Genomic DNA, 13,112 nt, shown 5'->3' with positions numbered 1-13,112 from the left:
GTGATTGTTTTTAATAATCTGGGTATAAAAGGATGAGTTGAGGAGAAATCAAATCCTTTGATACACGAAAAAGGTAAAAACATAGATCCAACCGTTTTAATAAAGAAAATCATGCTTTATATTAAGTAGATTATATATAATTATATAAAAGTTGAATTTTTTTAAATTAGACATAACTTCATATCAATTGTACATGTTGAAGAATTAATAGAATAGATGTAATCGCTACATAACTATTTATCCAGCAGTTGATTGTAATCGGTTAGTGGTAGTATAATTACTTGATTATTGGAAAGACTTTGAACTTGACTACGTGACTTCCCCTTGCAAGAAACATGTCTCTTGTAGTTGTAGACAACGTAAATATTAATTTCTTTAAATCATTATCAACACGCACTGCCTATATTCTAAAAGAAAAAGTAAACAAGAGCTCTGATTTGCTCATGATCTTTTTCGATTGACTTTTCTCTAATTTGGAGTTATTGGAAAAAGAGCTCTGATTTGCTCTTTATCATCCCCATTTTTACAAGTAGTATAATTAGGCTTACCGGCTTATTTGAGTTTTGTAATTTATATATATTTTTTTTTTTTTGAAACTCTTGTAATTTATATTTAACTTTTCGTTTTAATACCTATGTGGACTTATTAAAAATGCATGAATATGAAGTTTTCTTTTTGTTGCAAGTTATACCGAATTTTCTACCAGCTAGATTTTATTCAATATAAATAATTTTTTGAAAAAAAAGATTATTAAAAAGCAAATGCTTGTTTTATGTGTAATTGGAAAAACGTATACTCATTTTTATAAATAAAACAAGTGGAAAAAAACTTTAATCAGTAACTACCCTCCATCCTTTCACATCCTTTTTATTTTCTTCATTGCAAACTTGTTTAACGGATAAAGAATTAAACAAAAATGTATACTTGGACTGAACATTAACGAACTTTGATATGTTTTGTGATAATCTGAATTGATTTCAATTTTCCTGAACATTTTATTTGTATATTTTTTATGGTTTATGTCAATCTAAAGATGATATATGTGTAAGAATTTATTAATCCCAACAACTACCGACTCATGGTAAAAAGATGAGACATTTCAATGAAAACTAAAGAGTATAATCTTTGCCAGCAACATTACACTGATCACTCAATTCCTGATAAACCGACAAACAAAAAAAAAGACAACTCAAAATAAGAGTTTGAGCATAAAACCAGTCTTGAATTCAGGAGCTTTAGATTCGAAGAGAGATGAAAAGAGCCACACAACTTTCTCATCCTGGAAACTGGTTTGTAAGATGAAAATACTGTTATAAAGGCATTGAAATACCTGCAATGTCAGAGTAAAACAAAACAAAAAAAATGTCAACTTCTAGATTTAGTTAGCTAGACAACAAGTTGATATCCAAATATAAGCCTCAAGAATGATATCTGATTAGACCAATTCAGATAATGAATATGCTACCTATATGTAAACCATAAGTACACAGAAAGAAAACCATATCAATTAACCACAGGTAGGATTTTCATGACAAGTAAGGAAGCTAGTAGTGATCATGAAACTAGAAAAGCTGCTACTACATGAAAACCATACGCATACACAAAGACAACAAAGTAGACTTTCAATGACAAGTAAGAAACCTAGTAATCATGAAATGAAACTAAAGCTTCCACTACAAAGACAACAATATCAATTACCACAAATTAAGCTTCTGATAACAAGCAAAAACAAGAATGTAAAAGTATGCAAGATCCAATCTCTGACATTAAGGTGGAATATTTTTGATATATCACTTCAGGTACAAATATAACAAGGCCTCATTCTTTAATCCAGAAGAAGAAGCCAAATGATAATTGAACTAAGTAAGTTCTTGGAAAATGAGAGAGAGAAGAGTGACCTTGAGGAACTAAACCCCAGCTCATGGATTCAGCAGAGAGACTTGACACTAATCTGGAGGATGCAATAGCACTGTGTAGTGGAAACAGTGATACACAGCTACTCAGCTCCACTGGTACTCTGTAACAAATCATCACAATCAAGACCAATTCGAGGGCATTCAAAACTGGAGAGAGAGAGAGAAAGAAAGATGACCTAAAAGAAGGATTGATGATACGAGGGGGAGTGGGTAATGAAGATTTAATGGGAGAGGGTATGGAGGAGACGTGGACATTCGTCTTCCTTAGCCTCTGGGTTAAAGAGTGTATCTTCGATGATAATCTGCACACTTTCGAAGAAGAAGAAGACGCCATCGGAACAAGCTGATTTTCAGATTGAGATCGCGTTTACATTTTAGGGTTTAAAGATATGGTGTTGACTGGCCATGGATACTTTTACGGTTCGGTTCGGGTTAAACCAATGTCTGGACTATCCAAAAGAGAAATTGACGGTTTGAGTCACATTTTGACTTTGGACAATATGATAAATCACATTAGACTACTGAGGCCCTTTATTTGTGGTTTATTACTATAGTAGCCTTGGAAAAGGAAACCAGAGTGGATTTAGTTGGATTTGGTCTTTAGATAAGTTAGGATTTCGAATTTCAAATTTTTTGGGCTTTTTTATATTTGTTTTTTATTTGGAAGGGTGTGAGGACAGAGAAAGGGAACCATTCTCTCATTTCATAAACCCGAGACTTTGTAACTATTTGAGAGAAACTGTGCGACGAGAGACTTCCAGGCGAGATTTAGACAGCAGACCGGAGGGTGATGACGAGTAGGCGTAGACGGCAGGGGAAAGAGCATGTTTCTGGTGAGTTCTCCGGCTGAGGCATTCCCTTTTGCTTTTTGATTTCTAGGGTTTTCGTAGATTTCGTTGAGGTTTGCCTTTTCGGGTTTCTGGGTTTCAATCTAAGCCGCGCGAAAGCCAGTTTTAGTAAAATAGTGAGATTAATTGTGGTTTTGATGATTTAAATCTTGGATCGCAGATGGACCAAGTCCTGACGACACACCCGACGAGAGTTTGCCGCGGTGGTGACAAAGCCACAGAGTTTTCAGGCCATGAAGTCAGGTTAGAATCCTCTCATAATTTTCTGTAATTTCATAGTATTTTCTTTGTAAATCGATTTTTTTAAGAGTTGCAGACCATGTGCTCGCAAAAATGCCCAACTGAACTTTAAAGACCATTGCTTGGGAGTTCTTTTGTGTAAAACGGATTTGTTTTTTTTTTGCTGGGTGTTTCGTGCTAATTTGGTGATAGGGATCCTGGTCTTCTCTAATTTTGGATCTAGGGTTTTTTCGATTTTGGGGTTATTGAGGTGTTTTAGGTTCAAGACTGGCTTGTATCTCTTTTGTGTTGTATGGATGATGAACCTTTTCTTTATATTTTGCAGAAGAGGAAAACCATTCTGATGGACCAGATCCTAAACTTCCCGAGAGGTTATTTGCTACAAATCATTGAGTAGCAGTGAAGTTTATGGAGCAGTGAAGTTTATGGAGTTGGTTGCTACAGGTGTTGAGAAGCCAGATGTGGAGGATTTGTCTGACTGTTCTGTTGACATATTCTGATGGAGTTGGCTGAATTCTTTATCTGCATATTCTGATGATAAAGCCAAATTGTATCCTCATGTACAGTGTAGCTTGTATGAATGAGTAGTGTACATAGGTCTCGTTATACACATGTATATTATTTCTGATGATCAAGCCACAAAACTAGTTGAATATTTTGACAAGTACGCGTTGTGTTTGTTGATGTAAATTTGATGTGTACATGTTATGTGTTCGATTGTGAACAGTTTTGATAGCAAATTCAGAATCCACATGTACATCTATATTTTAAAATGACTTTGACGATATCTACATGTACACCTCTACATATGTACACTTTCTATTTAAAGGAAAAACAGTTTTTGATAAGTTACATCTCATTGTACTATGTTCATTTGTATCCTATTGAGTGACATATGTATAGTTGTACACAAGAAATGTAAACTTTTTTCTTTGTGTACTATAAGAAATAAGAAAAGGGTGACATATGTATAGTTGTAGACGAGATCGGGTGTACACATGGATGTGTATCATTTTGTTGTACACATGGACGTGGTCAGTGGAACCAAATATTTTTTTTCTCATTTTTTTTTACTAATGGCATAATTGTAAATTTTTCATCTTCTTCATTAAGCTTTTAAGTTCTCTGCAACCTTTTAATGGCTACCGTTTTGGTCTATATAATCATTTTCTAAGTTTTTCTCACGGTTTATGCCTTAACTTATGAATCTAGCATTTAAGCAAAAAAACTTATGAATCTAGCAAGAAAATTACGATAACAACAATTTAAGACCCATAGTTGTGATTTTTGAAATTTCCAATTTGTTAATCGATTTTGACCAAATCGACACGGCTTGTCTCAGACCAAAAAAACACAACCCTTGCCAGTGATTGATTAACACAAATATGGTGCTCTGAAGATGATGAACGCCGACAGTGAAACACGATGAAGGAGGACTGAAAAAGGTAAAAAGTCGACGGTGAAGAATATTAGAAGAAAAAGATTAAAAATATTAGATAATATTGGCCGTCGATGTACAATGTATATATGCAGATCTGACGGTTTGGATTGAAGGAAGTTAGTTGTCTTATCCAGATCTAAGAAAATAATCTGAGCCGTCGGTCGTTTATAAAGATCAATGGCTGGTATTGAAGTCCGCCCAACCTAAAATCTAGTTAGCATGATTAATGGTTAAAAGGCAATTGAGTTTGCTTTTTCTTTTTGCTTTGTAACGAGCCTTTGAGTGTAATTGTTTCTATTAATAACTAGAAATGTGACTTTGTGTGTAAATTTCTCCTATCCAAAATAAGGGATACGACGCCGTATCAAATTTTAGCTCCTGTGAGCGAGACACCTAAAGGTTACATAACATCAGTAACATCATCATCCCTCTTTTCCATATTAGATGAATCTTTGGTCAACAAAAGAGAATATCAGAGGGAAGTTGTCTGTATAACTGTTGATAAGGCTGTTCAAGTATCCACTGAAATGGCTTTTTCTTGGTGAAAACAAATCTCTAAGCTTGAGAAGTAGCTAACAATATACACTAATTTACTCATTGAGTACCTACACAAAGTTCTTTTGTTCCAAAATTATCATTGAAACATAGTTCATTTTTGAATCATGCATAACACCTCTGACCATCCAGAAGCTAATTGCCAATTGATTTATTTTGCCAGATAGCCTGGCTCATAAGTCATATATGACTTGTTCTAACTTTTAACTCACAACACCAATTACTACTATATCAGTTCTCTGCATATCACTTCAAGATTATCGTTGAGAAGAGAAATAAACAGAGTAGAACAAATTGTACAGACTAGAAACGATCATTTTTTCAAAAGCCACTCAATCAAACACACTAACATTCAAAAAGATAAAATAACAAATTGATTCGGTTATGGATATGACGTCAGCCCTGAAGCTTCAGTCACGGCCGCAGCATCCTCACCAAGATACAAATTATCGCTCCTCCTAACCGCTGCGTGGATCACAACCAACACTAGAGCCGTCAACACCGCCCCGAGAATATTCGCCGTCGCGTGCGTGAACAAAAGCATACCAATCGTCAAAACCGATAAGCAGATCATGACCGTCCGATCATCGATCTGGTGACCGAAGACCACGAGAGGCTCGTCGCGGAGGAAGTAGAGGAAGATCCAGAACACGACCAGGACGGCCAAGACGAGGAGCGACGTCGGGTGGTAGAGAAGGCTTAGGAAGAGGATCAAGAGGACGACGACAGCGTAGTTGGCTCTGAAGTAGACGAGGTTCGTCTTGATCCTCGAGATCGCGTCGAAGAAGCCGTGCGGGAGGTTCATCGATTGGAGATCGAACATCGTTTTCCATGGCCGGCGCGTGGCGAGACCTGCTTTGATGCGGTGCTTGGCGCGTGAGATGTACTCGAGATCGATCGGCGGAGATGGATGAGACGACGTCGGGATCGAGCCGTAGTTCGTCATTTCGTTTCACGCGGCGTGGGGTGAGAGAGAGAGAGAGAGAGAGAGAGAGAGATTTGTTTATATAAATAAATAATACATTTATGTATCTGCTGGAAAAGAAAATTATATATTTTTGCTCAGTTCCTACGTATTAGGTAATAGTGCAGACATCATATTGATAGAATAATGAAGTAGATATAACATACCAAATAAATACATAACTTATACATATTTTACTGTTATATAATCCTGCACAGTAATATACAGAATAAAAAAAATTCTACATATAATTCCAAATATTATATTATATTAACACTAATATATCATTACAAATTATGAGGAGTATTATAAAAAATATAATCAATAAATTTATTTGTTTTCAAAAATTTACGTATTATATTCTTTTTTTATTAATTCGGATATCCGGCGGATCTGATCCAACCAACTAATCTCTGGAAATTTAATCATCGATACCAATCAGACTAGGATGCTCTCAAAAATAATTAGAGGAGATGATATGTACCACCCAACCACTAAGACATGGTTTATATATCATATTCTTCTTTTTATAAACTATTTGTATCATAATTCTATTCTCACTGAGTCGGAAATTTATGTATTTTTTATTAATTTACAAACTATAATAAAAGTAACTTTTCATAACTTAAATAACAAATTTATAATATAAAAAGATATAATCAAATTTAAAAGATAAAATGTACAACTCTAATAAAACATTTATAAAAAAGTTTAGAGGTTTATATGTGCTTCAGTTGAACAAAAAAGAAAAGAATACTTATATATGCTACTTCATACTTGTATAATCCGGGATTCAATTCCATAAAATATTAATTCATCCTGTCGTATGAAAATATTGATGTTTTTCTCCATTCCAAAGTATACAAATCACTAGCCATCCTTTTAAAACATAAACCAAATAAAATCATCAGTCATTTTCAATATTCAGTTACTTTCAGTTAAAAGGGCTAGAGTTTGTGTTGAGTTTTGACATATTGGATTAGTGTCTTTGCACATAATTAAAAAGGATTATTTTGTCATCAGCTACATAACGTCGTATTAAGTCCCAAAGTGTTTTTTTTTCAGCATCGGCTTACTGCTACTGTGTTATAGACGTGGCTTATCCAACATGAAATTTACCAAGACCACCATACTTTCTCTTTGTATCTGCCACCTTAATCCCAAAACTTATATTTCGATACACTTCAATAGTTTGCTTTTACAACTCGCAGTGATAAACCAAAGCCGAATGCTTGATCTGTATTCCAAGACACTTCACCTTTAAATTAATAGACATATAAAATATGTTGTTGAATGTTTTCTTTAAGACTGTCCTTAGAGAATCCTCCAAGTTTTAGCAAAAACCAAACACACGTGTATAAATAAACATAGACACATATCCTTGTGCAGATTGTAACTAACAAAGCTTCAACACACATAATCGCAGAAACGTTTCTCTCTTACTCTTAAAGATCCATTTTCGTATAAAGGTAAAAGATGGAGTTTGGAGAACAGAAGAAGTTCTTCCATGGAACACTCGAGATTACAATCTTCGACGCAACACCTTTCTCTCCCACATTTCCTTTCAATGTAAGTATGATATTGTTTATGATGAATCGTTAACGGTAACATTGTGTTTAAAATCTCATGAGGTATTTGTTATCTTATTCGCAGTGTATATGTACTAAGCCAAGACCAGCTTACGTGACCATTAAGCTAAACAATAAGAAAGTTGCTAAAACAAGCTCAGAACACGACCGTGTCTGGAACCAGACTTTTCAGATCCTCTGCGCACATCCCGTTTCTGACACGACCATCACAATCACGCTCAAGACTCACTGTTCTGTTCTCGGAAGATTCAGGATCTCTGCAGAACAGATCCTTACTTCTAATACAGCTATTGTCAACGGGTCCTTTCCTCTAACTACAAATCACGGATCAACAAAACCTAACTTGAAACTCAAGTGTATGATGTGGTTCAGACCGGCTTATCTAGAACCGGGATGGTGCAAAACCCTTGAAGGAGAGCCTTTTCAAGGTATTAAGAACGCGAGTTTTCCTCAGAGATCGAACTGCAGAGTTGTATTATACCAAGACGCGCACCATAGAGCCACGTTTGATCCTAGGGTTCATGATGTTTCTTGTGAAGCAAGAAATCTATGGGAAGATGTTTACAAAGCGATTGATTGCGCTAGGCACTTGGTTTACATTGCAGGATGGGCATTCAACCCTAATCTCGTTCTCGTACGTGATGAAGAGACAGAGATTCCACACGCAGTGGGAGTAACAATCGGCGAGCTTCTGAAACGGAAAGCACACGAAGGCGTAGCGGTGAGAGTGATGCTGTGGAACGACGAGTCCTCTCTACCGATGATCAGGAACAAAGGTGTAATGCGAACAAATGACCAAACAGCTCTTGCTTACTTCAGAGACACAAGTGTTGTTTGTAGACTGTGTCCAAGATCGCACAAGAAGCTCCCTACGGCTTTCGCACATCACCAAAAGACCATCACAGTGGACACACGTGTAACGAATACGAACACAAAAGAGCGAGAGATCATGAGCTTCCTCGGCGGTTTCGACTTCTGCGATGGTCGATATGACACAGAGGAGCATTCTCTGTTCCGCACACTCGGAACTAGTGATGACTTCTATCAAACAAGCCTTGCTGGAGCTAAGCTAAGTAAAGGCGGACCAAGAGAGCCGTGGCACGACTGTCACGTGTGCGTGGTCGGGGCTGCAGCATGGGATGTTTTGAAGAACTTTGAACAGAGGTGGACGAAACAGTGTAACCCTTCAGTCTTGGTCAACACCTCAGGGATAAGAAACTTAGTAAACAGAACCGGACCAGAGACCACTGAGGAAGATGACAGGAACTGGAACGTTCAAGTCCTGAGATCGATAGATCACGTGTCCGCGACGGAGATGCCAAGAGGCTTACAGGTCGAGAGGAGTGTACACGACGGCTACGTCGCAGCCATTCGAAAAGCAGAGAGGTTTATATACATTGAGAATCAGTACTTCATGGGAAGCTGCGAGCATTGGGAGAGCAAGAACGGAAGCGGATGCACAAACTTGATACCGGTTGAAATAGCGTTGAAGATCGTAGCTAAGATACGCATGAAGGAGAGATTTGCGGTGTATATAGTGATACCAATGTGGCCGGAAGGGCCACCAGAGAGCGAAACGGTGGAAGAGATGCTTCATTGGACGAGAGAGACAATGTCAATGATGTATAAGATCATAGGAGAGGCGATACGGGAGACTGGAGACGGGACGCATCCGAGAGATTACTTAAACTTCTTCTGTCTCGCAAACAGAGAAGAGAAGAGAGACGGAGAGTATGAAGCAGTTTCGTCACCGCATCCCAAAACACAGTACTGGAACGCACAGAGGAACAGGAGATTCATGGTCTATGTCCACTCCAAGATCATGATAGGTTTGGTTCAACTCCTAACCTGAAACAAAACTGAAGATTGTTTACTTATTATTGTCTCTATGTGCTTGTAGTGGACGACGCATACGTTTTAATAGGATCAGCCAACATAAACCAGAGATCAATGGACGGTTGTCGTGACACGGAGATTGCAATAGGTTGCTACCAAACAGATACAACCAACACCAATGAGATTCGAACTTACCGGTTGTCGCTCTGGTACGAGCATACAGGTGGCCAGATCACAGTGAATGAGTTATCTTTCTCGGAGCCAGAGAGTCTTGAATGCGTCCGAGGGTTAATGACAATTGGGGAGCAAATGTGGGACATTTACAGCGGAGACGAGGTCGTGGATATGAACGGTGTCCACTTGGTGGCGTACCCTATTAGTGTTACAAAAGATGGTGCGGTTGAGGAAATTGGGAACGGAGTTTTTCCTGATACCAAGACGTTGGTGAGAGGGAAAAGGTCCAAGATGTTGCCTCCGGTTCTAACAACCTGAAAGAAAATGTCAGGATCATCAATCATTTATCAGAACATAACTTGCAATGTATAAGTAACTTTCAACTTGTTGATTATGATAATAAAGTGCATATAGATGTTGACTATGTAATGATGTTTTTCACACACTTACTGGTTTCTATCGTAACCATTTTGTTTTCTTTTTTCGGTTCCAACTAGTTGATGACTGGCCTCGAAGTCTGTCATTTTCCAGCTTTGTTTCCTGAAATGAGGATAAAAATAATCAAAACAAGTCTACACATATGACCAAAACAGAGCAGATTTTTAATAGTTGAAAATTTCATGCAAAGCCTACACATATGTCTACAAAATAATACAAATTTCATGCAAAGCCTACAAATGCTACATGACACAAAAAGACGAGTATCTCTACACATATGTCTAAGAGGTGAAACGGGTATGGAGCTTGAAGGACTATTCTTTTCGTGTCAACGCTCATCAAATGCCTGAGTACAAACTGTCCCTTCCTGTACCGTGTATTGTTCCAAGAAGATTCATTATTGGAAGCTTGAATCTTTGTAGTACCTGAACCAATCGTCTTGCAGATCCAGAGTAACAAATCTAGTCTACCTCAACATGCTGATCTGCACTTCTGCAGAGAATACAGTTCCACTTGCGCCATGGTGCACTAAGGCGCTCGCCTTACGGATCAACGTTTCCTGAAAAGAAATCCTTCTTTAGATAACCCCGTCCGAACTCCTGCATATAGCACGTCTGATTTTGGTGGAAACCCGTTCAGACAAATTGTTCCCATGAAGAAGTCCCTTCATGTTCGACTCTGTCTCAAGCACCTGTTGCACACGATTACTCCTCTTCCAACAGCTTCTCCCGATTTGATTCATTCAACAGCAATAACAATAACAAACGCTTTCTCTATATCCTGCAGACTCGATACGCAGCACATGTGAGCCTGACCCATTCACATCCAGATATGATTCTTCAATGCATAAAGCTAGTACCAACAACGCACCCAAGACACCTTAAGCCTCGTTGACGAGATTCAACTCAAATGGAAGCAACAGAAACTTCAAGGCGCCTTCCTCTAGGACCTAGCCTCGCTTTAGAAGACGTGGCGTCTGGGTCTCAGTCTTCAAAAAGAAGCGCGAAGATAAAGCGCGCTTTTTAAAATACAGGTTCTCAGTCTTCAAAAAAGCAAGAGAGGAGTAGACAAAGTTACCTCTAGGTTTATATCGGGTACAACCTTTCATCCTGGTCAAACCTACACCAATCTACTTTCAGATTAATATAAAGCCTCAAAGCTTGAAATTACAGCAGTGGCTGTCAGCTCCAGGCTTAAGTGAGCTGATCCTCTAAAGCTTCAAAGTTTCTCCTTTACTAAAACTACATCAGTAGCTCTCAACTCAAGGTTAAGTGAACTGATCCTATGTTTTTCTCATCTACAAAAGCTTTGCCTTTATTCTTATCTATAGATCTCTTGCAGCCTCCAGAAACTCTTCACATCGTTAAGATAGTCCTGTCCAGTCAATTCTAAAGAAATTTTCTTCCACGGAACACCAGAGACCAATGTAGTGAACCATCTTCAAGAACAACTACTTGTACATCAGTCCAGCAATTCATTTCTATCAACATTCTAATGTGAAATCTAAGAACGTCTCACAAATTCTCTTAAAAAAAGGACTGATACAACCTCTATTTTCACATCACTAAAGAGAATCCAACATTTATGTGGCAAAAATAATATTGGGGACACAGAAAAAAAAAATGAATCCGTTATATGCAAAAAATTAACGACATATATGAGGACCTATATGCCAAACAAAACATAGCTAACCTCTAAAAGATATAACCAGAATTTATATAAATAAACTTTCTCGTAAGCGAAGTTTTCTTGGGAAGATCGCATACCTGACTCGTTGGGAGATCTTTTTTGTAAGGCACATCAACATCCTTGGAAAGTGCAAACCGAAAAACTGATGTACCATCAACATAAACAACAAAGCCATTGACGATCTCTTGATATATCGAAAAATTCCTCCCTCTGAAGGTAAGTAAATGATAGGATAATAAGGTACTTTGAGATTATAGCTCTCTCCGTAAGAATGTTCCAAACTTTCTTTTCTTCAATCAACTACTAGGATCCACTAAAATAGCACCTAATCATGGGATGCACCGCCGTCAAATCCCATCTTATTTGCCACACTGCACGTGAACGAAGTTCTTCTCTCCTGCTCATCCCGAAAGCTCCAAAACAAGAAATAAACTTATGCATCAGAAAATCTACTCTCAACGTTTCAGACTAATATGGAGTAATTCTGCACAATTCATCAACGCAGTCCTAATAGAGTAGTTAGGAGTTGTCTCCCCGCTGGAATATTACCAGAGAGCTCGGATCTCGGTAGATAATTCCGGCCTCATGATAACTTGTAGACCCGCCCAATAGCAAATGTAGGAGTCTTAAAAACTGATGAAGGAACCTGATGACTCTGTAGACTAACTACCATGTCTCTGATGAAGCAACTCCATGAAACGTCCCTTCGATATGTCTTCTATATATCCATCTGTCATCCATGAGTTATAATCTTCACCCTCAGCCTCCTAACTTCTGAACTCGTTTTATGTTGTTCGGAGTATTCAATCTATGAAACTGAGATTCAGCCACCCATCAGAAAATGCTGTGCATCAGCTCCAGATCATCGTTCTTCACATGGCTAGGTTTCTGATGTAGGTTTCTTCCCATGGCCAGGTGTATATTATCCCAATCCATCAGACGATTGTCAGTAGGCAGTAGGGTCCTGCAACTCTGACCAAGTCGAAAAGCGCTTCCGGCAAGGCGGCACATATATTCTGTCCAGATGCAGTTGGGGGTAAGGACACCGATCGCTCAGAAAGAAAGATCCCATTCACGTTGATCCAGAAGACCCTCAAACGTGTCCCAGAAGAGGGTGACTGGTAAATCCCAGAATGCGTTCTAAGAAGCTGGTGATTTGATAAGCAACCACCTACAATATTATTGCTCAACGAACCGATACAATCTCAAGATATCAAACAAGACCTTGAGCCTTCAAAACCGAAGATTACCCTCTGATTTGCCTAACAATTCTCTATGATCTTTTGATACCCCTCAGCAACACTCATAGATCTTTATTTATACTCTCCATGTTCAGTAACCGCCAAGCGTCTCTATGAATCAACAACTTCACTTCCTTGCCAACACAGCAACCATCATCCACGTCAGCACTAGCATTCGGTA

The 13,112-nt window shown here is 38.1% G+C and overlaps 3 protein-coding genes and 1 long non-coding RNA gene across 4 annotated transcripts; 2 read left to right on the top strand and 2 right to left on the bottom strand.

Moving 5' to 3' along the window:
* Positions 1-1,039: 1,039 nt before the first annotated feature.
* On the bottom strand, positions 1,040-2,313 carry LOC108805770 (uncharacterized). The gene is made up of 3 exons (XM_018577708.2): positions 2,093-2,313; positions 1,899-2,017; positions 1,040-1,330 (listed from the first exon to the last, which is right to left on the bottom strand). The coding sequence occupies exons 1-3, from the start codon at positions 2,248-2,250 to the stop codon at positions 1,311-1,313; spliced, it is 297 nt and encodes a 98-aa protein (XP_018433210.1). The 5' UTR covers positions 2,251-2,313; the 3' UTR covers positions 1,040-1,310.
* Positions 2,314-2,355: 42 nt separating this feature from the next.
* On the top strand, positions 2,356-3,705 carry LOC108805762 (uncharacterized). Its single transcript, XR_001942441.2, has 3 exons — positions 2,356-2,749; positions 2,925-3,007; positions 3,330-3,705. It is a non-coding gene; the product is annotated as an uncharacterized LOC108805762 (long non-coding RNA).
* Positions 3,706-5,246: 1,541 nt separating this feature from the next.
* LOC108805753 (PRA1 family protein F2) lies at positions 5,247-6,003 on the bottom strand. The gene has a single exon (XM_018577693.2). The coding sequence runs from the start codon at positions 5,944-5,946 to the stop codon at positions 5,383-5,385; it is 564 nt and encodes a 187-aa protein (XP_018433195.2). The 5' UTR covers positions 5,947-6,003; the 3' UTR covers positions 5,247-5,382.
* A 1,364-nt stretch (positions 6,004-7,367) lies between these two features.
* LOC108805689 (phospholipase D alpha 4) lies at positions 7,368-9,998 on the top strand. The gene is made up of 3 exons (XM_018577627.2): positions 7,368-7,533; positions 7,618-9,382; positions 9,454-9,998. The coding sequence occupies exons 1-3, from the start codon at positions 7,441-7,443 to the stop codon at positions 9,879-9,881; spliced, it is 2,286 nt and encodes a 761-aa protein (XP_018433129.2). The 5' UTR covers positions 7,368-7,440; the 3' UTR covers positions 9,882-9,998.
* The last annotated feature ends 3,114 nt before the right edge of the window (positions 9,999-13,112 follow it).

The sequence above is a fragment of the Raphanus sativus genome, chromosome 1, assembly GCF_000801105.2.
Source record: "Raphanus sativus cultivar WK10039 chromosome 1, ASM80110v3, whole genome shotgun sequence".
NCBI classification, from domain to species: Eukaryota; Viridiplantae; Streptophyta; class Magnoliopsida; order Brassicales; family Brassicaceae; genus Raphanus; species Raphanus sativus.
Note: the sequence above shows the minus strand (reverse complement) of the source record. Positions and strands in the feature narration are given on the sequence as shown.

Excerpts from the sequence above, each read along its gene's own strand:
- LOC108805770 (XM_018577708.2), bottom strand. The coding sequence starts at position 2,250 with ATGGCGTCTTCTTCTTCTTCGAAAGTGTGCAGATTATCATCGAAGATA. Across the intron at positions 2,018-2,092 it reads ATCATCAATCCTTCTTTTAG|AGTACCAGTGGAGCTGAGTA; the intron begins GTCATCTTTCTT and ends GATTTGTTACAG. Across the intron at positions 1,331-1,898 it reads CTGGGGTTTAGTTCCTCAAG|GTATTTCAATGCCTTTATAA; the intron begins GTCACTCTTCTC and ends CTGACATTGCAG.
- LOC108805753 (XM_018577693.2), bottom strand. The coding sequence starts at position 5,946 with ATGACGAACTACGGCTCGATCCCGACGTCGTCTCATCCATCTCCGCCG.
- LOC108805689 (XM_018577627.2), top strand. The coding sequence starts at position 7,441 with ATGGAGTTTGGAGAACAGAAGAAGTTCTTCCATGGAACACTCGAGATT. Across the intron at positions 7,534-7,617 it reads CTCCCACATTTCCTTTCAAT|TGTATATGTACTAAGCCAAG; the intron begins GTAAGTATGATA and ends TCTTATTCGCAG. Across the intron at positions 9,383-9,453 it reads CCACTCCAAGATCATGATAG|TGGACGACGCATACGTTTTA; the intron begins GTTTGGTTCAAC and ends ATGTGCTTGTAG.